Raw genomic sequence first — 27,735 nt, 5'->3', positions numbered from 1 at the left:
GATATAGCAACATACGTTTTTTTCAAAGAAAATAACTGTTTAACTGTAAAAGACATTTGTAGAATCCCCAGAAGCAAAACATTTAGTTAAAAATGTTTGCTTTAAAAAATATTATTATTCAAGCTGTAGGTTAAGCTACAAGAAGTCTATAGTCTCATTTACAGTATGCGTTATGCACTCGCCCCAACCACTCACATAAAGTTTCCTTTTCAAATACCGATCTTTGCGTATATATTTGTGTTCAGCATACAGTATGGCGCCCTGCTCTACCAAGTTCAGTCAGACATTGCTCCTATCCAACTGTTTTTATATGCTGACCTGAAAGACCAGAACTCAGTAAATTTACTCAAGTAAAACCTTTTAGGTAATTGTTTCCATTTTCTGGTACTTAATTCTACTTAACTACATTTATTTGATATCTTTATTTATTTTGGGGATTGGAATTAACCATATCATCTTTTTTTTAAAAGGGTTCATGGTGGTTGTTTTGCATACCTCAGCCTCAGCTCTCCTCCTTATTCCTCTCATTTCCTCATAATACTGCTGTCTGATGAGCTCCAGCTGACGCACGTACTCCTACACACACACACACACACACACACACACACACACACACACACACACACACACACACACACACACACACACACACACACACACACACACAGAGTGCCATGTTATTTAATCATTTGACAGTAGCAGCAGGACAATCAACATTGAACCCAATGAAGTGGAGGATTCATTATAACCCATAATCAGTTCAAAATCAAATTCAATTCAAGTAAATATAAAACCATCTTCTCTCGTACCTGCTGACCTTCCTTCTTCCTGTCCTGAGGTAGGTGTGGTTGCGCGGCTCGGACCGCTTCCTGCTCCGCGCTGACGGGCTTCCTGTAGCGCTCAGCATCAGCAGTAGACGGACGCAGACCCTGGACGTCACAGAGGAAAAGCCCAAGGCTTAGTCCTGTGACACTCATACGTAAATATGAATGGCATGTACTGTATGCAGTACTGTACCAGCCACTCATAAGCAACTAACCATTCTATTAACGGTAACCACTTGAAATCTATATACTTTGTTGACCGGAGTCCCCCAGGGGCCTGTTAGTACATGGTCCACTTTTTTCACCTCTACTCCAAATCTGTTTGCCAAAAACTGCTGATCTACAAGCTCCTGCGTTGTGAGCTTGATCAATGTTTGCCTATTTTTGCTGAATGTTTGGACATGCCCAGAACAAGGATGATAATGTAGGGTTGAAGTGGTTAAAAAACGACAGGATCTAACTGCCGTGGCTTTCATTTGGATCTCAGGATGTCATGTGGCCAGCGTATGACATGACGTCACTGATCAGTCATCGGAGAAATATTTAGGGATTTACTTTCTACTTGGCCTAGCAACTGGCAGAGTGCACAAGGAATTTGGAGTTGATTGGTCCTGTGGCTTGCGAGATTTTCCCTGGGAAACACAGGCTCACAGATTCAACAGCGAGATACTGTAAAAAAAAAAATATTGATTTGTTATTTGATAAAAGTGAAAGTGGCTTGGTACAGTATGCCTAAAATGCAAATGACAGTGGGCCTATGTAAGAGGACAATTTTCTTTGTACAGTTTCTGTATATTAGCACACATCTTTCTTTTTTACCTTTCTCCTAGTTTAAAGTGTAGCATGTAATACGGTGTAAAATGGCAACGTTTTGTCATCTTACCAGCTGTTTCTCAGCCCTCAGCTTGTACTGGTTGGCCTCCTGCCTCCTCTGGAGGTAGTCATTACGAGCTGCAGCCACCCTGACATGACAGGCACACGGAGAGGAACACAGACTGGGGTTTAGAGATACAAGCTCTAAAGGACTGTCCAACCAAGAACGATAACTTTAACCATAACTATAAATATATCATTAAAAGAACAGTGGTGAACAATATAGTTGGGATCACTTTGCGATTCGTTGATTAACAAAAACACTGCCAGCCTATCAAAATGTCATTTCATTACAGGTTAAAGACATCACTCACGTGTTTTCAGAACTTTATCGTTCATCGGTGTGAATGCTCACATCATTATCATTATGGTTACTGTTATTGTTCTTGGCCCTTAAGTCATTTTCATTTTAGTGTACATGTAAGTTATATTTACAGTACGTTTTTGTAATGATTATCATTGCTGACGTGACTAATGTACAGTATGTGAAGCAAAGATTGAGGTTGCGCTTTGTCTACCCTGCTGTCTGTATAGACTCAATATACACAGGAAAATCCTCAGTGTTCATTTATCCATTTGTAACACTGAAGAGTGTACAATTGTTCACTTCTCACAGTTAACACCGAGGCAGGGCACTGCACTGCCCTCGACCACAATTCCATACAGAGGCTGGTGCCGACAGAGCTTTCCCTCTCTCCGCATGAGGAACGGTGTCTAGTCAAGGCCGAACGTATCATCAAGGACACTCACCACCCCAGCCACAATCTGTTCACACTACTGCTGCGACCACGGCCAAGCAACTGATACCAGAGTATCAGAAGCCATATCACCAAACTTCTCAACAGTTTTCACCTGGAAACTATCAGACTGCAGAACAAGTACTGAGCCCTACCGCCATGTTGTATTGCCACGTAACCATGCATATTAAACTGTGAGTTTATACTATACCCATTACTCAATGCTCTGCTTTACATGCATTTATCCATGTCACTTTTGCCACAAACATGAAAATTGTACAGCAGTATCTGCAATTATTTTTTATTCGCTGGCTATGTTTTCCACCTACACGAGAAGCTGCCTTCTGTAGAGCCACCGATCCATTGCAAAAAACATTGTGTATTTGATTTTGTATAATTGACTTCCTGTTATTTGTCGTGTTCCTTTCCTCTCTATTCTCTCTTCCCTATTCTAACTCCCTCTGTAACTGCAATGTTGAGAGACTAAAAATAATTTCACCCCCTCTTTTCCATCTGTAATCGGGTGATGTGACAAAAATGTTGATTCTGATTCTGAACAGTGTGCATTAGTTCTCTCACTTACAGTTGGTAGGGCTCCACATGAGGAGCAGCCCTGTCTTTAAACCACTCTCTGAGTCTCTCCTCTCTGAGTCTCTCCTCTCTGAGTCTCTCCTCTCTCAGTATCTCCTCTCTGAATCTCTCCTCTCTGAGTCTCTCCTCTCTGAGTCTCTCCTCTCCGAGTCTTTCCTGAGCAGCTTGGGGAGCCAGAGGAACATAAGGAGGAGGAGATGAAGATGAAGGAGGTGGGGGGATCTCCTTATTTCTCCGCTGTATGGCGTCCAGTTGGGCGTGGTAGTGTAGGTAGTGATGGCTGACTGGCTGGCCGTTCCACCTGCAACACAGTGTGTGTGTGTGTGTGTGTGTGTGTGTGTGTGTGTGTGTGTGTGTATAGTATTACACAGTAAAATCTTCAGTGTTTATTTAAGTTAAGTTACAAATGGATGAATTAACATTTACTGTGTATTGTGCAGGCAAACCTAAATGTTTTATTGTAATGACCTGAAACATCCTTACCGTTGATCCTGTTGACCGTCTACGTGTCTGACTGCTGGGTCAATCTGTGGTCCTGCTCGCGGATGGAACAGCTGGGACACAATAAAACATACACAGACGTATAATTTAAGATATTAGTATTTTTTTGTTTTTGAACAACTCCCTAATTTATTCGTTATGACTGTTGGCCTGGGAAGGGTAGACCGGCTAAGTGATTCTCAACCCATATACCATCTCTTATTCCATATACCACCAGAAAAACATCCAAGGCAAAAATACTTTATTTTGATGGCTATTTCATTGTAGAAATATTCAAAACAATGCATGTTTGGGGCATACAACCGACCGGTTTCCTGTTTTACAATGTGCATTGTTTTTAATATTTCTACATTGAAAAATAGCCATTGAAAATAAAGGCTTTCTAACATTCTTGCCAGAAGAGCACTTTGTTGAACTTTTGGCTTCCCTACCAACAGTCTCTCTGTTGGCTGGAAGGCAAAAGTTCCCTACCGCCGTCGTCATCATCATCACACATCTTTTGCTCTCCTTCCTGTCTGTTTTTTCTTAAAGAACAAACTGCAACGGAGAGAGAAGTGGCCACTTCAAACACTCCAGTCCAGGGGTCTGGCTATGTGGCCACTTGCACCCACTGAAGCACTTCAAGGTGGTCCTTGGAAACAGTCCAACATGAAACACATTTCTAGCCAAAGCCTCAATTCCACCTCACACAGCAAAAATCCTCAGCATTAATCAGGGGTGGAAAAAGTACTCAAAAAGTCCGGAATTCAACATTTACTTGAGGAAAAGTACAAAAGTATTGGTATCAAAATGTACTTAAAGGACCAAAAGTAAAAGTACTCATTGTGCAGAATGTCCCATTTCACAAGTGTTCAAATGTATAAATATCTATATCTTTTGAAAATAGCAGACCGGCTATTTTCAAATGGCCGAAATGTATATAGGGCTGAAGTGGTTAATGTATGTTTTATAATAATCAAAATCTACAAAGTAACTAGTAACCAAAACTGTCAAATAACTGTAGTGGAGAAAAAGTACAATATTTGTGTGGAGTAGAAATTGGAAATACTCAAGTAAAGTACAAATACCTCAAAATTGTACTTAAGTACTGTACTTAAGTAAATGTACTTAGTTACTTTCCACCACTGGCGTTAATTTAAGTCAGAGTGTACAAAAGATACATTTGTACACTCTCTGAGTTACAAGTGGATAAATGAACACTGAGGATTTCACTGTACAAACATCATAAACATAATTGTGACTGCTCAGCAGGTCCTACTTCATGTTGTGCAGGAGCGGGGATCCGGACAGGGGCTTTCCACGCCGGTTTAGGGGTCAGTTTCTTGCCGGGGGGTCCGGGGGCCCTCTGCACAGCTCTGGATCCAGGGATCCTTTCTGGAACATACAAACAGTGAAGGAGAGAGCAGCGTTAATGACAGGAAACTGGCAGGTTGTCAAAGAAAATGCTGATATCACAGTAGCCTGGAAGTGTGGTCTCCCACGTGAGATACACACAAGGTCATGTCCATGTTTTTGCCTGTTCCACTCTTCCTCCAGGATGAATGAAGGAAATGTGCGCCTGTGTGCATGTGTGTGCGTGTGCGTGTTGGGGGAGACAAAAAACGAAATAGCTGATCTACAAACTCACAACATGTCAAATTATAACATTATTTGTTATAATGTGATTTAAGACAGGCCTCGAACCTTGGCTCTGACTTTCACCACAACATTACATAAGCCAAGATGTGACGTGATTACATGATGACAGCAGCTTTTCTTTTGAGACAGACTAGTCTGTGACTCATGTTACCACAGACAGTTCCTTCCAAGATATGTTTGCAATGAGATAACTTGAAGAACGTTTGATGCATACAGCAAATACAAACATGATTGAGTGCTCTGCTGCTGTGTCATTATTCCACCAATAGATGGAGCTAGTGTCCACGTTTGACTATGCTTCTGACACATACCTTCAACACAGGAAGTAAATGTAGCAATACCAGAATGTAGAGATAAATACTCTGTCACAAGCAAAAGACCTTTATTCAAAGTTTGGCTTGTAGAGCTAGAACGGCTATTTTTCCTTTTTGTAAGTCTAAGTGATTAATTATGTCTGTCTGTGGGTTTTATAAATGTTAACCAATGAAAAGCATTAACAAGCGCTTTTGACTAAATAATAACTAAAATTGGAACACAGGTTATTTTTTTTCATTTCCTGAAAAGTAACCGTTTTTGACATACAGTACAAGTTTTTCTCCCAACAGCGACAATATACTATAAAGTACCCAAGTAAACCTTTTTTGACAATAGCAATGCAAGTATTTTACCTACACTTTCTTTGGAACAACTTACCTAATCCCCTGAGATCTGTGGAAACGGTTTCCTCTTTTAAAATCATACTTAAAACAGAAACATTTGAAATAAAAAAGTAGATCTACATTGCGGAAGTATTTTACCTACACTTTGGAACAACTTACCTAATCACCTGAGATCTGTGGAAACTGTTTCCTATTTTAAAATCATACTTAAAACAGCTTTCAACCTGGCTTCCCTATTTTTGGCTTGTCATAAATTGTCAAAAGAATTTCTATCTACAAGCTCAGTGTGCTCTGTGAGCTTGGGGATCAGATTTTTCTCTATCTGGTGTACAACGTATGTAGGGCTCAACTGGTGAATATATGGTATATTCACCACTATTGTTGTACAGTACTTTAACAACTTGAACCCTATGCCAGGGGTCGGCATCTTTTTATAAGCCATTAGATGATGAGCCCGAACATAATGGACATAGGACAGACTGCCATATATGATAATAACCGTATAGCTATATAAGATTTGAGTAGTATCAATCAAATGGTACAGGTGAAGATAGAAATGCCTGTGTAATCATTTTGTGCCGGCCACAATCTTGAACTTGAGGACATATACTTAATTAAAAAGTAACATTTTATCTGGAGACAGACATACTCCTCCTTTTCCAACAGAGATAAACAACAGACCTTTCATAGAACAGGTGCTCGTTCATTGGCCAAGGTCTCTTTGGGAGAAACCGCTTGTTTAAGCCATGCAAAACCCTTTTTTTCTCCTTTTTTTCGCACGTACACTTTTCAAGTCGAATAGGAAATGTGACAGAGAAAACGGTGAATTCAGAGAAGAAGAATGGAAAGAGAAATATGCATTCATCCGACCCAATCTGAATCAGTAGTGTAATGGTGATTTCTTTTCCAGGGGAACAGTATTTGAATTACGTCACATGCACGCACGCGCACGCTCACCGCCACCACCGGTAAACCTGTTATACAAAGTAGCCATTTGGGTACATAGCTCGTGAATCTAAGGGGGGTAAAAATGTTCCAGTGGAACGCTGTGGTGTCCCGTGTAGCGACCAAAACACCACTGACTATGAGGTTCAGCACCATAGCTGCAATTCACGTGCCTGTCTTTCACTCTCAGCATGGATTAAACAAATATTAAGCATTCTACAGGTGGTGGTAGGCTCTCTGTTTGGACATTATAGCCTTTATGCGGGACTGCCAGTTAGATATTGTAAATTATTTACAAACTAATATGCCTCGCCAGATATTATTGCTGATCGGCCAGTTCTGCCCCACGGGCCGCCTGTTGCCTCCCACTGCCCTATACTATCCCCCCGGGGTCTATACTAGGCCCCCTCCTGTTTTCACTCTAATCTTCACTGAAAAATAGCAGATCTACAAGCTCACAATGCGTCGCATTTGCGACGCATTGTGAGTTGGTAGAATAGGGATAGGGACACTAGGGGGACACCAGGGTTCATGTGGTTAATGTGAAGAGCACCGAGGTGGCTCTTGCACAAAATGTGTTATAAAATGGACTTGACTTGACTACCAAACACAGTCTCCCTGTTGGCTGGAAGGACACCGGCAGAGGGAGTGGAGAACTATTGTGTGTGTGTGTGTGTGTGTATGTGTATGTGTGTGTGCGCGCACCTGGCTTGTGTACGGGTCCTGGTTTGGTTGTGGGGGCGTGCGAGGCTGCAGGCGTGTGTGTGTTTCTGTGTACAGCAACACTTCTGAACTCCTCCTCCATCATCTGCAGAGTCAACAACACAGCTCACAGTCAGGAAACCACACACACACACAGGATATCCTACTGTTAACACGCACTCAGCTAGATGCACACACACACAAATTACACGCACACACATTATACACAAGCCACAAACTTGCACAGCACCCGCCCGAGTGCTAGGGCTGCACAATATATAGAAAATGTATCGCCATCGCAATATCAACATGCACAATAATATTGTGCATGATATTAAGTCAAGTGTGTGTTAAGTCATCTCTTTTGAGATATTTAAAGGTCTTTTGCGACAGCAAAAGACCTTTAAATATCGCAAAATAGATTACTTAACTTGTTTTCAACACACACACTTGACTTAATATCATTTCTTGCATATTCCTTGAAATAATCAGCATAACGCTTTTGCATTTGCATGTGTGTTTATGAGCGCAGTCATGAATACCAATAGACCCATAGTAATGGTCGAAATGTTACATAGTGCAGCTTCAACACTTATATATTATATACTAGAGTTTCGGGGGGCTACGCCCCCCTCAACCCCAGCCGCGCACGGGGCCCAGCGTGGCCGTGTGTATATTGGGGGACCCAAATCGCCGGAGTGAAACTGTGGAAATTTTTTTTTGAAAAAGGAAAAAATTTGAAGAAATAATATTTGTTATGTTTCAGGGGGTCCACAGGGGGTCCGCGGACCCCCTGATGGTCCACTGACCCCCTGAGGAGTGTTGGGACGCGCGGGGACACCCCTGGAACATTGCGGACCATTTCGGTGTTTTTTTTTTTTCCATGAAGGTGGTTGCTTGTTTCTGGCGCAGGCTGTGCAAACCTGGCAACCCAGCGCATGCTGCCGCACGTTTAAGTGGCGTAGCGTCATGAGGGTCAGTGGGGCCGTGGCTGGGTCAGTGAAGACCCTGTAGTGCGGATGATATGTGGCATAGAGGGGCAGATTGTAAATCCAAAGAGGAAACATCCGTGGGCTACCATTGGTTCAGCGATGTGTGCGGTCGCCCTGCGGCCCCTCGTCCTCCACCAATGTGCAGTATTGAGAGCCCTGACGTCACAACAATTGGAGCGATGGGCACTGCACTGTGGTTGGTTAGGGTACACCTAGGGCCCAGGTAGAACCCAGTTAAAGCCTGCATGGGCAAACCCAGTTAGGAGCCGCCTTGGTCCCACATAAACATGGCTACTTGGGGCCCACCTGAGGGCCAGGTAGAAGCTACTTATAGCCTGCATGGGCATCGCAGTTGGGACTGAAGTGGATGCCGCTGACATTGCTGACATGGGGTCCATATGGTTTAGCCCACCTTGAAACCATATGGGAACTACGCTGGCATGCTGGCTGTAATGCAAACGCTGCATCATACCTGCAGTGTGTAGTTTGATGTTGTGTGTGTAGCAGATATACCTGCAGTGTGTAGATCAATGTCCATAGGAAAGTCAATGCCCAGCAGTGTTTTTTTTCCCCAGCAGAGTTTCTAGTGTCTCTGTGTCTCTCTGGAAGAGGTTGCACATGAACTCTGCAGCCGCACTGAGGCGCTCCAACACAAACACTCTGACATTAAGCTGCTTCACACAACAAACATCAGCACCACGCTGCTGTTTGTCCAAAAGACACAATATCTCCTCTCCCACCGACGTCATGTGTTCATTTATCGACAGCCGTACAGCCTTTTTTTGACACATTTTACGTCGTTTATCCAGCTCTCACTGACTCTCCACATCGGGCTGTTATTTTGCTGCGATCAAGTCAACGATGTGAGAGATTAGCTATCACAGACGGACGGACAGGGGGTGAAACATAGTCTTGCGCCATGCCTTTCGGCCTGGCGGAGACAATTAAAAACCGAAAGTAAAGGAAATGGCCATTTCTGCAACAGAAGTAGTCAATAAACTATGCTATGAAAACATGGGCCACATTGGCAAAGAATGTAAGAAAGAGGCAATCATGTAGAAAATAGCCGATCTCCAAGCTTACAAAGCCTCTCAACGTGAGGCGTTTCGAGCTTGTAGATCGGCTATTTTCACAATATGTACTTGTGGAACGGAGTCAAACAGAATGGGGGGGTCCCAGATCAAGTACGTGTATTTGGGGGGGGGGGGGGGGGGGGGGGGGTGGCGGCGTGAAAGGGTTGATAAACACTGCTCTAATCGGAGCGAAATTATCTGAAATTACTACATGACCATAATGCAGGCTAACATGCGTTGCACGGGGCGGTCCTGCCATTACGTTAGTTACTGTAGTTGCTGTGGAGCTACATAGTTCTCCAGAAGACACACACAAACATACACCATCTACAATGGACGAACTGAGCAGCAATATAGACATTCACCACACGAACGTGCATTGTTGACAAAGTGATTGCACAGCCGCTGCAGGCATGACAACCAGGTTAGCGTTAGCGACATGGCAGCTATCACAGCGCCCTGTCCGTCGTGCTGCAACTGCCTGTGATGGCTACAGCAGTAACAGCAAGCTGTCTGCGATGCCATTGTCTGGAGACTGCTCTTAGCGTGACACGACCAATGAGAGTGAGCGCTGTAGTTGTTGCTAAGATACGGTGGCGTCTCTGCCCCATAGCTTGTAGATCTCTCACACATGATTGGCGTAGGCTGCGTTGCCAGGTCTGACTTTGTGTCTAAGCAATGGTCGGCTTATTTTTGCGCGCCTTTGGGCTCGTTTGCATTGTGCGCACGGCAGCGCTTGTTTAGCGTACGTCAGCGCGACGTGGCAACGGACGTGGCAACGTGAAAGGTGATTGGCTGGTGAAAAGAAACACCCGACGTTACACCAGAAATGGTGCCTGGAGAAAATGGTGACCAAAGAAAAAGTTTGGAAAAAAAGGAAAAAAACCCCGCAGCAGCTGCCTGCTGTTGTGGTGATGAGGTCGTGCGCACGGTAAACGGTACGAAGCTGCCTCCCCTTCCGTTTTGTCCGACATTTGGTGAGTAGAATTAATTATGTTGCGCGGTGGAAAAGGTGTAGTGAACAGTGAGATGTCCCCTACGCGAGGCGTAAATTCAGCGCGGCCGCCGTGGCGAGTCAGTTGGCGACATGTGGTCTGGCGGTGCGTTGTTTATTCGATAACAGAGCTGTGGGGTGTGGACACCGAGGGTGCGGAAGTCGGTCGCCATTTATATAGTTAGATAACAACAACAACAACAACAAATTACTTCCATGCACTTTACTGGACAGCTTACCTGTGGGTCCAGATGTTTACTGATGCGTTTCTCCAAGAAGGACCGTTTAAGCACTGAGGTGACAGAGGGCCGGTCTCGAGGGCTGACCTTGAACAGATGTGTGCAGTGGTGGAAAGTAACTAAGTACATTTACTCAAGTATTGTACTTAAATACAGTTTTGAGGTACATTTACTTTACTTAAATATTTCAATTTTCCTGACTCGTTAGCCAAAACACAGCAGAGGCAAATATTGTACTTTTTACTCCACAAAAATTACTTTAAAATTTTAGTTATTGGCTACATGGCAGATTTAAATTATTAATACAAATATTTGCGTTCTCGTTTATTTGTCACACTCCCGTTGTGTAAGGACTGTAAAAACTGAAATGAAAACAGAAAAAAAGGCAGCTGACCTTGAACAGCTGCATGACCAGCATACGAAGATCATAGGAATAGCGGTTGGGTACTGGGTTATAGCGCCCCCTGCAGATCCTACCCACCAACTGACGCAGGTTGCTGCTCTCAAACTGGCGGGACGACACAAAGAGAGGAAGACACGCACACACACACACACACACACACACACAAAATCAAACTATAAAAAATGTATTAGATATCACATCAGCTGTCATTATATACCGTCATACATGTACTTTTACAATTGACACATTTGGGTATTACACACTAGCATCTGGAGGAAGTTACAATAAGCATGCACGCACATCACACACATGCATCATCCCTATCTCCCCCACGTCATAAAAAATGACACTATGACACCCTCATGTTGACACCCAGATAAACAATCAAGCTAAACAGTCAAGCTGACAGCCAGGTCTCAGCACTAAGCGGCATTAGTGGTTAGCATGAAGTGTCTCAGCTGCACTGGAGCCAACCGAGGCCTCAGCTAAGATGTGGAAAAAAGGAAGGGGCCTTGTAGAGAGCATTGGGGGACTCTGGTCAACAAATGGCTCTTTTCCACTACAAGAACTAAGTGAACTGTGCCGTGGTGTGAACAATATTTCACAGGTTCTGGATTTGTTTCTGTACGCTATGGCTCAGTTTCAGATAAGGTTTTCAGAACCTAATCTGGGCCCTGCTCAGGAGGTGGTACTATCCCTGAGTTTTGGGAACCCAGAACTCAGAAATTATACTTCCAATTCTTCGGGGGGTTTTATTACATTTTTATGGGACTTTTTTATGACACACTTCCCGCTTTAGGAGTGGTTCTGGTCATAATCGAAACTAAACAAAACAACAACATTTCAGGCGTTCTGGAACGCTTTAGGTTATAGAAGGTTTTGGGTTTTAGTATATAGAGATGAAGTGGTTGAAGTATATAGAGTTGACGTGGTTGAAGTATATAGATTATAGAGTTGAAGTGGTTTTAGTATATAGATTGCGTGGTTAAGCGGTGCTGGTGTTGCTCCAGCAGTGAGTGAGAGGAGGAGAGAGGCGTGGTGCTGGCTGCTTACTGGATGTCTCAGTGTGCACAGTTCATACAGGACACAACCCAGAGACCATACGTCCCTGTGGAGAGGAGACACACACACACACACACACACACACACACACACACACACACACACACACACACACACACACACACACACACACACACACACACACGTTTGTATAACTACACTTGTGAGGACATCAACATTTTATGTATGTGCGTGCATGGCGTGCGTGCATGCATGTGTATGTGTGTGCGTGCTGGGCAGTGAACCAGTGAGGTATCAAAAGATGAGGCCAGACTGCAGAGCTGAACAATGGGAAGTCCAGACTCACTGCAGTGGCTGCAAGCCAAGGACAGCCCCTGTTATCTTTATGTGTGTGTGTGTGTGTGTGTGTGTGTGTGTGTGTGTGTGTGTGTGTGTGTGTGTGTGTGTGTGTGTGTGTGTGTGTGTGTGTGTGTGTGTGTGTGTGAGAGAGAGAGAAAGTGTGAGAACGCGGAAGAAAGAAAAGAGTTTGTGGTTGTTTGCAGGCACGCACCTGCATGCAACTGAATGTTAAGTCTGAGCGCTTGCATGCTCATTGGGTCAATATTTCCACTCTCAGAGGTAATTTAACACAGGGTTTTACTGTGTGGGTCTGCTTGAAAAGGGACTGAACATGTATGTGTGTGACTCTCCCTGCAAGTTATTGAAGAGGAGAACGCCCTTCTCATCAGAGACGATCCTTAGCATCATGAAAAGCATGTCATCGCTGTCGGGTGGAAACCTTGTATCTGTATGTCAAAAACTGTTACTTTTCAGGAACTAGAAAACAGAACCTGCGTTTCAATGGATCCAATGTAGTCATTATTTAGTCACAAGCTCTTGTAGAAATAGCAGATCTACAAGCTCACAATGCGTCACATCGCTGACATGTTGTGAGCATGTAGGTCGGCTATTTTTTCTAGTTTCGTGTGACACTGCATGTAGTACGACACAACATGGAGATGTGAGGTTTCTGCCCGACAGCAACAATCTAACTATATAAATGGCGACCGACTTCCGCACCCTCGGTGTCCACACCCCACAGCTCTGTTATCGAATAAACAACGCACCGCCAGACCACATGTCGCCAACTGACTCGCCACGGCGGCCGCGCTGAATTTACGCCTCGCGTAGGGGACATCTCACTGTTCACTACACCTTTTCCACCGCGCAACATAATTAATTCTACTCACCAAATGTCGGACAAAACGGAAGGGGAGGCAGCTTCGTACCGTTTACCGTGCGCACGACCTCATCACCACAACAGCAGGCAGCTGCTGCGGGGTTTTTTTCCTTTTTTTCCAAACTTTTTCTTTGGTCACCATTTTCTCCAGGCACCATTTCTGGTGTAACGTCGGGTGTTTCTTTTCACCAGCCAATCACCTTTCACGTTGCCACGTCCGTTGCCACGTCGCGCTGACGTACGCTAAACAAGCGCTGCCGTGCGCACAATGCAAACGAGCCCAAAGGCGCGCAAAAATAAGCCGACCATTGCTTAGACACAAAGTCAGACCTGGCAACGCAGCCTACGCCAATCATGTGTGAGAGATCTACAAGCTATGGGGCAGAGACGCCACCGTATCTTAGCAACAACTACAGCGCTCACTCTCATTGGTCGTGTCACGCTAAGAGCAGTCTCCAGACAATGGCATCGCAGACAGCTTGCTGTTACTGCTGTAGCCATCACAGGCAGTTGCAGCACGACGGACAGGGCGCTGTGATAGCTGCCATGTCGCTAACGCTAACCTGGTTGTCATGCCTGCAGCGGCTGTGCAATCACTTTGTCAACAATGCACGTTCGTGTGGTGAATGTCTATATTGCTGCTCAGTTCGTCCATTGTAGATGGTGTATGTTTGTGTGTGTCTTCTGGAGAACTATGTAGCTCCACAGCAACTACAGTAACTAACGTAATGGCAGGACCGCCCCGTGCAACGCATGTTAGCCTGCATTATGGTCATGTAGTAATTTCAGATAATTTCGCTCCGATTAGAGCAGTGTTTATCAACCCTTTCACGCCGCCACCCCCCCCCCCCCCCCCCCCCCCCAAATACACGTACTTGATCTGGGACCCCCCCATTCTGTTTGACTCCGTTCCACAAGTACATATTGTGAAAATAGCCGATCTACAAGCTCGAAACGCCTCACGTTGAGAGGCTTTGTAAGCTTGGAGATCGGCTATTTTCTACATGATTGCCTCTTTCTTACATTCTTTGCCAATGTGGCCCATGTTTTCATAGCATAGTTTATTGACTACTTCTGTTGCAGAAATGGCCATTTCCTTTACTTTCGGTTTTTAATTGTCTCCGCCAGGCCGAAAGGCATGGCGCAAGACTATGTTTCACCCCCTGTCCGTCCGTCTGTGATAGCTAATCTCTCACATCGTTGACTTGATCGCAGCAAAATAACAGCCCGATGTGGAGAGTCAGTGAGAGCTGGATAAACGACGTAAAATGTGTCAAAAAAAGGCTGTACGGCTGTCGATAAATGAACACATGACGTCGGTGGGAGAGGAGATATTGTGTCTTTTGGACAAACAGCAGCGTGGTGCTGATGTTTGTTGTGTGAAGCAGCTTAATGTCAGAGTGTTTGTGTTGGAGCGCCTCAGTGCGGCTGCAGAGTTCATGTGCAACCTCTTCCAGAGAGACACAGAGACACTAGAAACTCTGCTGGGGAAAAAAAACACTGCTGGGCATTGACTTTCCTATGGACATTGATCTACACACTGCAGGTATATCTGCTACACACACAACATCAAACTACACACTGCAGGTATGATGCAGCGTTTGCATTACAGCCAGCATGCCAGCGTAGTTCCCATATGGTTTCAAGGTGGGCTAAACCATATGGACCCCATGTCAGCAATGTCAGCGGCATCCACTTCAGTCCCAACTGCGATGCCCATGCAGGCTATAAGTAGCTTCTACCTGGCCCTCAGGTGGGCCCCAAGTAGCCATGTTTATGTGGGACCAAGGCGGCTCCTAACTGGGTTTGCCCATGCAGGCTTTAACTGGGTTCTACCTGGGCCCTAGGTGTACCCTAACCAACCACAGTGCAGTGCCCATCGCTCCAATTGTTGTGACGTCAGGGCTCTCAATACTGCACATTGGTGGAGGACGAGGGGCCGCAGGGCGACCGCACACATCGCTGAACCAATGGTAGCCCACGGATGTTTCCTCTTTGGATTTACAATCTGCCCCTCTATGCCACATATCATCCGCACTACAGGGTCTTCACTGACCCAGCCACGGCCCCACTGACCCTCATGACGCTACGCCACTTAAACGTGCGGCAGCATGCGCTGGGTTGCCAGGTTTGCACAGCCTGCGCCAGAAACAAGCAACCACCTTCATGGAAAAAAAAAAAACACCGAAATGGTCCGCAATGTTCCAGGGGTGTCCCCGCGCGTCCCAACACTCCTCAGGGGGTCAGTGGACCATCAGGGGGTCCGCGGACCCCCTGTGGACCCCCTGAAACATAACAAATATTATTTCTTCAAATTTTTTCCTTTTTCAAAAAAAAATTTCCACAGTTTCACTCCGGCGATTTGGGTCCCCCAATATACACACGGCCACGCTGGGCCCCGTGCGCGGCTGGGGTTGAGGGGGGCGTAGCCCCCCGAAACTCTAGTGTGTTATAATTACACCCATATGGATAATGGATCACTCCACTTCTGTTTGACTGTTTACTTCATCTCCAATGCATGAGTGCAGAACCTTCCAGGTCCTAGAGCTCTACTATAACACCATTGTGTCATTTCTTCTTTTGTTTTTGCAGTATGCTTGCCAGTAATTCTTGCCATACTGCCAGTATTGTATGAATACTGTCAACCACATCAACGTAGGGACATTGGTACGGTACGATTCTTATGACTGTCCTTGAAGGAAGTGAACACAAGAAATATCCTCTTCTCTGAACAGTGTGTTTATCTGCACACTATTATAATTTATTATATACAATTATATCATTATAATAAGATTTTAAAAATTATAACTGGTGCATTTATATACCGGTAGCTCTTTTCTCCAAAGAGCTTTATACTGTGAATTGCATTCACACACCGATGGCAGAGGACATAATGAAGGCAACAACGTGCTCTCATCGGGAGCAGTTAGGAGTTCTGTGTCTTGCTCAAGGACACTTTGACATGAAAGCCAGGAGGGTTCCCCTGGCTCCTCTCCAGTCCAGGATAGCCACTCTACCTATTTAGCCAGTGCCGCCCCCCCGATTATGCCAACCGTACCCTGATTAAGGCAATGTTCAAAATGGTCATTATCTGATTTCCATTTCTTAATTGGGCCGAGCAGAACTTGACTTTATTTTACCCAACCTTTGATTTATTCACTTTATTTTGGCCTGTAAATGTTTTGTTGATCTTTGGGATCTTTGGGTTTCTTAATGTGGAGGAATGTTGAGGAGAGAATTCTAGGGCCAGAATTTAAGCAGAAAATTCCCCCGGCCTCGACTTGTGAGTTAATCATCATAGTCTCGGTACCCAGGTGTTTTTTTGGTTTTATTTGTTTAATAATTATGTGCAGTAAAAAACCCTTATTGCCGGAATCGACCAAAAACTCTGCCTGTTTGCAGCCAAGAAGCCTGTTCGTGGCATCAGCGTGCATTTAAACGCATCAAGTGAATGTGCAGACAGACTCTGATGTTATCTCACGCTGTAGTTATATTTTTAGCTTTGGCACTGTAAGTTTGAAACCTCAAGACAGGATATCCTGCCGTGGGTGCGGCAGAGAACTGAAAGGTGGTTGTTTATAATACTCACGTCTTGTTGTTGTATGGTCTGTTTTCACAGATCTCTGGTGACAGGTAGTACGGTGTGCCCACACACGTCCTAGCCAGCTCCATGGTGCTGCAAAGTCACATTCACAATCATCATTCACAATGCACATAGTCAGCTTTCAATCAGTGCATGGCTAATGGCCTAATAATGTCAACCACTTGAACCCTAGGCCCTCCTATTATGGGGTTAACATTTGCCAGAAATAGAAGATCTACAATTTTTGGTGTAGTAGGAAACGAAAGCAGGCCAAGAGCCAACTCAGGTCTGTTTAGTATAGAGGGTTTAAGGGTTTAAACTCTCCTCTCTGTCTGACTTACAAATTGTCGATGTCGTGTGAAAACCTTGTATGTTCAAAACGGTTACTTTTCAGGAAGTGGAAACAAGAACCTGTGCTGTAGTTATTATTTAGTCACAAGCTGTTGTTAATATGTTTTCATTGGTTAAATATGTATAACGTTTAAACAGAAGTAGCCAAAATATTCCATCTACAATCATGACACATTGTGAGCTTGTAGATCTACTTTTGGATGATCAAAAAAACACACAGCTAGAGTATGTTGTGTGTGAAGGCTGATTTAAGCAGTCACACGTGGAGGCCTGAATCCAAACTAATTGGATTCTGAGCTGGGAGTGAACGAACACCTGTTGTGCATCAATCTAATCGATGCACGCAGGATAAATCAGTCATCTCCACATGCTCAGGGAGAGCCTCTGTCATGACAGCAATTCCATCTGCTCTGGCTTGCTCTCTACTGTTTGAACCATCTACCTGTGTCCCTGAGTGTCGAAGGAACCCAAGCCACAGAGGTGACTGGTAGCACCAGGCCAGGGCTGGATCCATAGTCCATGGGCCTCTGGGCTCCACTGAACATACATACGTACACCTACATACCTACATACCTACGTACCTGCGTACCTACCTACGTACATACGTACATACGTACATACGTACATACAGTACACACATACAGTACATAGCCTACATACATACATACATACATACAGCAGTTTTTTTTTGCCCAAGGCACACCAATGGCCAAGCCAAAATCTCAAGGCACACCTGTATTCATAGTGAAAATAGCCAATCTCTTAAGAATAGAAAAAAATGAAAAATTATTCAAAACTTTGTGTATCGTCTCACAGCACACTGTTTGCGAACCACTGATCTAGAGTAAACATAAGGTACAGGGGCTGTGGGCAACCAGAAAGGACAGTGCAACTAAATATTTTGTCTTTCGTGAGCAGAGGCGGTTCTTCAGACTGTTGGGACCCTGAGCAGAAAATCCCATGGGGCCCCTCTGACTGTCTTGAAAGAGCCTTTGAGTGCCCTAGGCCCAAGTAGTTTCCTACTTTGCCTGTTCATAAAATCAGTGGTGTAAAGTAACTAAGTTCATGTACTCAAGTACTGTACTTAAGTACAATTTTAAGGAATTTTACTTTCTTTCTTTTTTCCTTTTTTTTATATAAATATTTGTATTAGGGAATTCAATTTAAGGTTTACATTGGTACAGGTGCATAATATATGCATACATGTGCATGCAACAATTATATCCGTCTTTTTTTCTTTTTAGCGGCGCTAGCCGCTCTATACCTTTAGGTATAGAGCGGATATTAGCCCTCTATACCTGGCTTTTGCGTCAACGTTCTGATTGGTCAGGCTCGCCAAGGTTCTGATTGGTCAGGTCCGTCAACGTTCTGATTGGTCAGGCTCGCCAAGGTTCTGATTGGTCAGGTCCGTCAACGTTCTGATTGGTCAGGCTCGCCAAGGTTCTGATTGGTCAGGTCCGTCAACGTTCTGATTGGTCAGGGTCGCCAAGGTTCTGATTGGTCAGGTCCGTCAACGTTCTGATTGGTCAGGCTCGCCAAGGTTCTGATTGGTCAGGTCCGTCAACGTTCTGATTGGTCAGGTCCGTCAACGTTCTGATTGGTCACTATTCATGACATCACTATGTTACTATTCATGACATCACTATGATGTCATGAATATAGAATTAGATGTCTATATAGGTACCCACTCTATCAGCTATGACAGATCAGTTTTTGCCACTTACCTTGGAATGCATTTGGTGATTCGCTTCCAATGGCACTATTTAGTGCCACTGGAAGCCTTGAAATAAATTTACAGAGATTTAATATTGTTTCTCTAGTAGAAACACATATCTATGACAAAATATATCAAAGGCGCCGCTACCTTCACACAGGTGTGATTTTTTCTTTTAACCCTGCATTGTCTCTGTATGTAAAAAAATTAAAAGAAGAGAAAAAATAAATATATGTATAATCATACAGGTAATCACATACCTAAGAATAGCAGTAAAAAGAGAAATAAAAATGACTGGGGAATGTGTACACTGTTGTCAGAAATGTAAAGTATTTTTACTTTCTTCAGTTTTTACAATTTGCAATACTTTTACTTCTACTCCACAACATCTCAGAGGAAAATATTGTACTTTTACTCCACTACAATTATGTGAAAACTTTAGTTATTAGTTACTTAGACCGGATCTGGCCCGATTTTGATTATTATCACAAAACACACTAACCACTTCAGCCGTATATTCGGCCATTTGAAAATAGCAGATCTACAAGCTCACTACGAGCTTGGAGATCTGCTATTTTCAAAAGATTTTTTATATGTTTTGTACTTGTGAAATGGGACTTTCTGCACAATGAGTACTTTTACTTTCGGTACTTTAAGTACATTTTGATGCCAATACTTTTGTACTTTTACTCAAGTACATTTTGAATACTGGACTTTTACTTGTAACAGAGTATTTCTACATTGCAGTATTCATACTTTTACCCAAGTAAAAAATGTGGGCCCCCTGACCTTTGGGCCCCTGGGCCTGGGCCTGACAAGCCCATTCAGGGATCCAGCTCTGGGAAACAAAACTCGCCACAACAAGGTTTCTGCCCCGACAGCAACGAAACACAGAGAGTAATATGAACTGCAAACTGCAGGCAACACAAACAAACAGGGGTGGAAGAATACCGCAATATAAAAATACTCTGTTACAAGTAAAAAGCCTGTATTTACAAATGTACAAAGTTATTGGCATCATGAAATATTTAAAGTACCAAAGTAAAAGTTTTTTTTTTCTTCTTTTTTAAATAGCCAATCTACAAGTGAGATTGTAGATTGGCATTGTATTTTCGAATAAATTAAGTATAAAATAGTTAGTAGTTAATGAAAAACATAATCATGGCCATTATGGTTGCATACAAAGATTTATAATCTATAAATAAACTAGTAACACAAGTTCTCAAATCATTGTAGTGGAGTAAAAAATACAATATTTGCCTCTGAGATGTAGTGGAATAGAAGTAAAATGATCGAAAATACTAAAGTAAAGTAAAACAAAATACCTCAAAACTGTACTGAAATACAGTACTTCAGTAAATGTACTTAGATACTTTCCACCACTGCAAACAAACACCTTCAATGTTTTCACATAAACAGACAAGCAAATATTTTTTTCCCCACACAGCCTCGTCTCCCGTTTCACAGTATGTGACCGCAGGCTAGGAGGACAGACAACTGTGAGGCCTCCCATTATTTGCACGGTCATGTGCCTTTTCCCAGCCGAGCCAGAGTACTGAGCCATACAGGCTGGCTGCAGTGTCACCCTGCAGGTCTACAGTCTGTGGAATCTTAATGACATGTTTGAAGTGCTCCGATAGTGATAAACAGCTGCCAGGAGGGGGGGTTTAGGGTTAGCGGAGATGGCTCTGACTCACTTGTTCAACATTCTTGCGATGCCAAAGTCCCCCAGCTTGGCTTTCATCCCGCCGTCTGTCAGGAATATGTTCTGGAACCAGTGGGAAAGACAGAAACGAATGAATGCACCGTCTGTGTGTCGTCCAGCACAATACAAAACTAGAACGATGCACCGTATTTAGTAGGGCTGCAACTATCGATTATTCTTTCGATTACTTTTTCGATTAATCAAATAATCAAGAACATTTTTATATAAAAATATACATATCAACAAATTGATTAAACACACAAGCGTCATTTTATACTTAATAGAAAATATGAAAATAGCAGATCTACATGCTTGACTTGATGTTCTGCTATTTCAAATGGTATAAATGGTAAAAATGTATGGCACCTTTATCCAAAGTACTTTACATTCACATACTGACGGTGGAGGAAACCATGCAAGGCAGGCACCAACCTGCTCATCAGTGGTTAGGGGTCAATGTATTGCTCAAGGACACTTTTAGACACTAACCTGGGTGGAGCTATAGATTGAACCGGGGAACCTTCCTATTTCCAAGTGGCCACCCTACCTCCTGAGCTACCGCCATCCCCGGTTGATATAAATGTGAATAAGTGTGCGGAAACAAACGAAAACTCAGGATTTCACTGTGTATCTACACAGTAACACTGAGAGTGTACCAAATGTAATCAACTGGACCTGTAAGGCATTTGTACACTCTTGCCAAGAATGTAAATTCTTGCCAAGAATGAACGCCAAGAATTTGTTGAGAATTACAAATGGATAAACTAACACTGAGGATTTAACTGAGTATGATGAGTGAATACCCTTACAGGTCCATTTAGATCCTACTTCAAAGAGTGGTGGATGTGAACACATACTGTACAGTACCTCTGTGTCTTTTTGGCCAGAGCTATTCTGAGACTTGGCACATAGCAAAGTCTTTATCTATTGTCGCGGTGTATTACTGCCCCCCCCCCTTAAATCTGCCATGCCTGAGGATGAGGTACCTGCGTCTTGACGTCTCTGTGGAGAACCTTCTTGTCATGGATGTGTTTCAGGCCCAGACAGATCTGTACGAACCACTCCAAGATCTGAACAGAGAAAGACACGGTCGACGTTTTAAAACTGATTCACCCAGACTCTCTCAGATGTCAAAATGAAAACTAATTTATTTCAATAATATTGCATTGCATTTGCAGGTGTGGCTTCTGCTCCCATGTTGCTGCAGAATAATCTGCGCTTGCATGACACACACTTTGAGACCACAACCAGCCCTGAAGCACAGCCATAAGTATAAACACACTATCTGTGAGAGGATTTTGGAGTGTGTGTGTGTGTGTGTGTGTGTGTGTGTGTGTGTGTGTGTGTGTGTGTGTGTGTGTGTGTGTGTGTGTGTGTGTGTGTGTGTGTGTGTGTGTGTGTGTGTGTGTGTGTGTGTGTGTGTGTGTGTGTGTGTGTACCTGCTCCTCAGTAAAGGGGGCCCCTCGTTGTGTTTTGATTCTCTTCATCAGGTCACCTCCATCACAGTACTCCATAACAATGAATAGACAGCTCCTCTCTAAACATTATACACGCACGTGCACGCGCACACGCACACGCACACGCACACGCACACACACACACACACACACACACACACACACACACACCAGAATTAATTGGCTATTCGCCTATTCGTCCGAACATCTAAAACACGCACACACATGCACACACACACAAACATGGAGCCATTATGACTGCATACAAACCCTGGAATGACTTGAAGAAGGCAACAATATTTGGATGTTTCATCTTGGAGAGCAGCGTCACCTCTTTCTTCGATGCTTCCTTTTCCCTCGGCGACATCTAACATTCAAAATGTTCAGAAGAAAATAATATGATTACAGTAAAATATCATAAGTTGTTATAATAATAATAATAATTATTATTATCATTATTATTTTTTTATATATCTTTTTTTATACCAAGGGGTCCCTGAAATTGATTCCTTTTGAAAGTTTTGGTCCTTTGTGCTTCCATACACTGAAATGTGTGTACAGTATGTAGAATTATGCTACTGTACGTTGGTGTCAGTGATGTTAGTGGGAGCTGAGGTTAGTGCTGGGCATTAGATCCACTTCTTCAACAGAACAGCAGAACTTGAAGAATAACCGTTTTGTTTTCCATTCAATCAGGTGGTTAGTGGAATCCCCCGGTCTAAATGAGTCCCTGGAGATCCCCATGAGATCAAGTCAAGACCAAGACGGACGGGGGATAAGATTGAGTCATGACTGAGAGCATGACAGGGGGGGGGGGGGGGGGTTAAAACCAAGACCAGAAGAATGTGATGTCCATGACCCAATAACGTTTTGTTTTTGTTTTCTTTTTTTACAGTTTATGCAACATACAAATACACAAAATACATACTCAGAATTGGGTATAATAACACCGAAGACTGTCAATAATCAAACTACTGCTACTATAAATGGTATGTATTCAAAATAATGGCTAATAAATTACACTACATGTATGTAGTAAAATATATTTTGAAATGAGTACAATATTTTATGCACTATTTGCTCAAATTATTAATTAATTAATCAGGCAATTCATTAATGATAAAAAAAAAACACAAGATGAGCTTGTAGATCTGCTAATTTCACAGTTTTTGCACAACACTGTTGTGTGACGAAGTATGTAATAGGGCTTAAGTGGTTAACAAACAAACGCTCTTCTCGATTATTCGATTAATTTTAAAAAGTAATCGATAAAATGATCGCTAAGAAAAGAATGGATAGTTGCAATATAATCCTGTGGTCCGAGACCGAGTCAAGACGCGTCACGTTGTGAGCTTGTAGATCTGCTATTTTCTATTTTTACATAGAAACAGTGGTCTTGAGACCAGACTCGAGACTAACACTGCTCTGGAGTACAACCTATAGTCTCCAGGTCCCGAGTTGAGGGGCTCTTGTTGTGGTGTACCTTTCTGAGGTCGACCTCCTTGACCACACTCCGCTCGTCATCACTGCCTCCATCTCTGTGTCTGACCAGGAAGGCCTTACCAAACGCACCTTCTCCAATCTGACGAACAATCTCATAGTTATTCATAACATCTGTGAACCTGGAAAATAAAGAAAGAAATTATATATATATATATGTATGTATGTGCGCGCGCGCACACACACACACACACACACACACACACACACACACACACACACACACACACACACACACACACACACACACACACACACACACACACGCACACACACACACACACACACACACACACACACACACAGAGTGAGCAAACATGTACATAGACTTAGTCAGAGGACATGCATTGCTATGGGCCCAAATGTATTTCCTGTCAGCTACTGATACTCACAAACTCTGCACCAGGAAATAAACCTGGACCCATTTAGAAAATATGTCTTATAAGTGTTAAAAGCAGTGGTGTAAAGTAACTAAGTACATTTTCTCAAGAACTGTACTTAAGAACAATTTTGAGGTATTGTACACTTTTACTTAAGTAAAGGATGCGAGTACTTTTTCCACCACTGCCTGTTGCCATGGTGACAGATACACAGACAACCTGCTACCATGTAGCTTGTTAGCATGATAAATGCTTATGAGTGATAAGCAAAGTGCCTTTTTTTCATTTCCTTACAGCGACAAATATATATATTAGAAAACTTCTCCTACTTACCCGTGATGATGTTGTTCAAAAACACATTGTGAACATTGGCAGTGGGTTACGGGCACAATGTATGAAGTGGCTTGGTTGAAAGTGTCCCAAAGTGGTGCGAGCAGCAATAATATAGAACAAGGCATTCTGGGACTTGTATTTTCGTATAGGTTCAACCACCTCGTCCGTTTGTGATGTTTGACTACAGCTCATTTCTGTCAATGTGATGAAAAGGGAAACATCTCGTAGTACATTTTGATACCAAAATGTCTTTTGAACTTTTACTTAAGTACATTTTCAATTCTGGACTTTTACTTGTAACAGAGTATTGTTATACTTTTATTTAAGTAAAAAAAAATTGAGTACTTTTTCCACCACTGCATCCCTGCTGTGAGAAATCCATTACGCAATGCAGCTTTATTTATCTCTCACCTGTTGGTAATCAACTCCAAGCATTTGCTTGCAAGTGCAACGAAAAAGAGACTTTTTTAAAACTCGGTATGGCAGCAGAATTGTGCTGCTTTATTCACAGCCTCATATCATGTTGCTGTTCACCAGTTTATACTTATACTATCACACCCTGGGATGATATGCCAGGCAGCTAGTGTGTGTGTGTGTGTGTGTGTGTGTGTGTGTGTGTGTGTGTGTGTGTGTGTGGGAGGCGGGGGGGAGAGAGAGAGGGAGAGAGAGTACATGAATAAACATATATTCAATCTTACTTAACTGCAATTAAGAAATTGTAGGTATATTTTACAAATCTCCTGAGTCCGAACAACATATCATGAATAATCTAAACAACAGGCCAGGGCTCTCAGCCAGGGATTAAATGCTTGATTTGTAATTCATTAATTCAATAATGATAACAAGAGGAAGAAGAAGCAGACGAATGACACTGCCAAGAATCTATCAAAACTGAAAGATCATTCTGAACTCCTTGAATTGCCACCACATTTCCCCTGCAGATATTATAAGGCCTATACAGTACTACTGTATTGGTATTGATGCTAAAGTTAGTTTATTAGGTAGTGGAGGACTCAGCAGCCATGAGGACTCCATGGGATCAGTGACCCGTCTCCAGACGCATCCCTATAATCCCCATCATTAACAGCCTCTCAGTGTGGTCTGTCAACACTCCTTCCACTCCACAGAGCCAGTGGCTGGACATTAACAAGTACATTTACTTGAGTGCTGTACTTAAGTAAAAAAAAAAAAGAATGTGGGTATCTGTACCTTACTTGAGAATTTGTATTTTTTTATGCTACTACATTTCAAAGACAAATATTGTGCTTTTGACTCCACCACATTTAAGTGAAAAAGTACATTATGAATTAGGCTGGGGACTCCCTGGAATACCTTCATGGACCCCTGAGGGGGTCCGTGGACCCCACTTTGAAAACCACTCTTCTAATTCGAGACAAGATTCTTCACCCTCATAACCCTGTGTCTGATAATAGCGTCTTCATCGTAAATCAGCTCTGGTGTGAAAAGTAACGTCAGGCAATTAAACCCAAATAGAATTGATTATGAATCAGCGTTTCTTGATCCGGAGACTGGAAGTACCGGTCCTCAGGCACCCGTTATATTATACCTCTATGGGCACCCCTCAACAGCCTAAATATTGATTTGTGGATGGCGTCGCTCACTGTCACATATAAACAGGCAAAGGGGTCCCTGAAAACATAAAATATCCATTATCACATGGAGGAAGGGGCCGGAGGTTAGTTATAGTTATTAATATATTGGTTCAGACTTCAGTTTAATAATTTATTATTCCAGCCAGGGGCCATTCCTCAAAAACAAAAGCATGAATTCAGTTTTTCTTAAAACATAAATTAAATACAATTGGCTCCACACTTCATAACATGCCTGCAGATTTTAGACTGAGGCTATTGCTGTGCTCAATGCGTTGCCTTGGCAGACAGAAGACTTTTTGTTATGTCTTTATCTTGTGTGTATGTAGAAGACAGGTAATATGATATGCTGAAAATAGCCTAAAATAGCAGATCTACAAGCTCACGACGCCTCCCATAGCAACACATTGTTAGGTTGTAGATCTGCTATTTATCCTATTGTTTGCACTATTGCTATGCTTGCTATTATTTCTATTATACTATTGTTATACCTGCTATTCTTATTGCTGTCATCATAGTTTTTATTATATTGTTGCTATTGCGTGTATCTCTTTCTCTGTCTCTCTCTCTTGCCATTATTATATTATACTATTGTTATGCCTGCTATTATTGTTACTGCTGTCATCATAGTTTGTACTATTGTTGCTATTGCTTATTATCTCTCTCTCTCTCCCTCTCTCAGTCTCTCTCATGTCTCTCCCCCTCTCTCTTTCCCCCCACCACAGCCAAAGCAGAAGGCCGCCCAGGCGCCCACACACTAGAGCCTGGTTCTGCCTGAGGTTTCTTCCAGTTAAGGGGGAGCTTTTGCCACCTTGCCACCTTTTGCCAACTTGCCACCGTTGCAAAAATGCCTGCTCAGGGTAGGGGGGGGGGGGGGGACAACACAGAGTCTCTGCTCTCTATAAGTGTCTCAAGACAACTTGACTATTTCTGTGGTTCAGTGCCCTGGCCCGCACCATCTGATCTGCTAAGTGAATGTCTAATCTGCAGGGGAGTGTGACTGTCTGTAAGAAGCTTTTATTAAGCAGATAGTGATGAAGACCAAGATATTAAGATGAATCTTGAGAAATGTAAAAGCTTCCATAAAAAGGGAAATGACTAAATGGCACTATCAGTGGGAAAAGATTGTTTCTTTCTCTTTATGGATAAATAATGGATAATGATAATGCATGTTATATAAGAACATAAGAAACCTCTGGCTCAGTATTGATATAATTAGAAAACAAATATGAATCTCATTGCAAATACCAAGAATTGGATTCCGGTAAATATCGTCTGGTCTTGTATAAATATACCAAAATGTAAGGGAACACTTCACCTTTTTTCAACCTTATATTCATATAATTGGGCCTCATTAATGCTCATTATAAGAAGGCACCATTTCAGCCTATCGACTCAGTTCAGAAACCTGCCTAACAATGAAATCATTGGTGAGGATTTCAAGCTAATAGAAAGTACAGCCTTTCTCTTCCTGGAAGGGAAGCCACTGTTGTTGCATAAATTAATACAATATTATATCGAATATACTGTATGTTGTCATGGTGGCCAGAAGATCATGAGCCTGTCGTAGATAGATACACAGTACATGTGTCTCATATTGACAGGATATTATCTCTTATATCCTCATATTGATGGTTGCTGTCGGGCAGAAACCTTGTATGACCAAAACAAACGAAGATTGAGCGTGCA

The 27,735-nt window shown here is 42.9% G+C and overlaps 1 protein-coding gene across 1 annotated transcript in view; it reads right to left on the bottom strand.

Moving 5' to 3' along the window:
* Nucleotides 1-23,832, bottom strand: part of LOC311064277 (serine/threonine-protein kinase Nek5) — a gene marked incomplete at its 5' end in the record, with an annotated part of 31,793 nt that extends 7,961 nt beyond the window's left edge. Inside the window, 16 exons of the mRNA XM_084084111.1 lie at nucleotides 496-576; nucleotides 810-929; nucleotides 1,708-1,786; nucleotides 3,018-3,326; nucleotides 3,509-3,579; nucleotides 4,785-4,900; nucleotides 7,474-7,576; nucleotides 10,769-10,855; nucleotides 11,163-11,276; nucleotides 12,225-12,279; nucleotides 17,003-17,089; nucleotides 20,759-20,829; nucleotides 21,753-21,836; nucleotides 22,206-22,303; nucleotides 22,494-22,590; nucleotides 23,707-23,832. Of these exons, the coding sequence (XP_083940237.1) occupies nucleotides 496-576; nucleotides 810-929; nucleotides 1,708-1,786; nucleotides 3,018-3,326; nucleotides 3,509-3,579; nucleotides 4,785-4,900; nucleotides 7,474-7,576; nucleotides 10,769-10,855; nucleotides 11,163-11,276; nucleotides 12,225-12,279; nucleotides 17,003-17,089; nucleotides 20,759-20,829; nucleotides 21,753-21,836; nucleotides 22,206-22,303; nucleotides 22,494-22,590; nucleotides 23,707-23,832 (1,698 nt within the window). The remainder of the gene's footprint in view (nucleotides 1-495; nucleotides 577-809; nucleotides 930-1,707; nucleotides 1,787-3,017; nucleotides 3,327-3,508; nucleotides 3,580-4,784; nucleotides 4,901-7,473; nucleotides 7,577-10,768; nucleotides 10,856-11,162; nucleotides 11,277-12,224; nucleotides 12,280-17,002; nucleotides 17,090-20,758; nucleotides 20,830-21,752; nucleotides 21,837-22,205; nucleotides 22,304-22,493; nucleotides 22,591-23,706) is intronic.
* Between the last annotated feature and the right edge of the window lie 3,903 nt (nucleotides 23,833-27,735).

This window comes from Gymnoscopelus microlampas (genome assembly GCF_963454915.1).
Source record: "Gymnoscopelus microlampas genome assembly, chromosome: 17".
In the NCBI taxonomy this organism is placed as follows: domain Eukaryota; kingdom Metazoa; phylum Chordata; class Actinopteri; order Myctophiformes; family Myctophidae; genus Gymnoscopelus; species Gymnoscopelus microlampas.
This window is presented reverse-complemented; position numbering and strand designations above follow the sequence as displayed.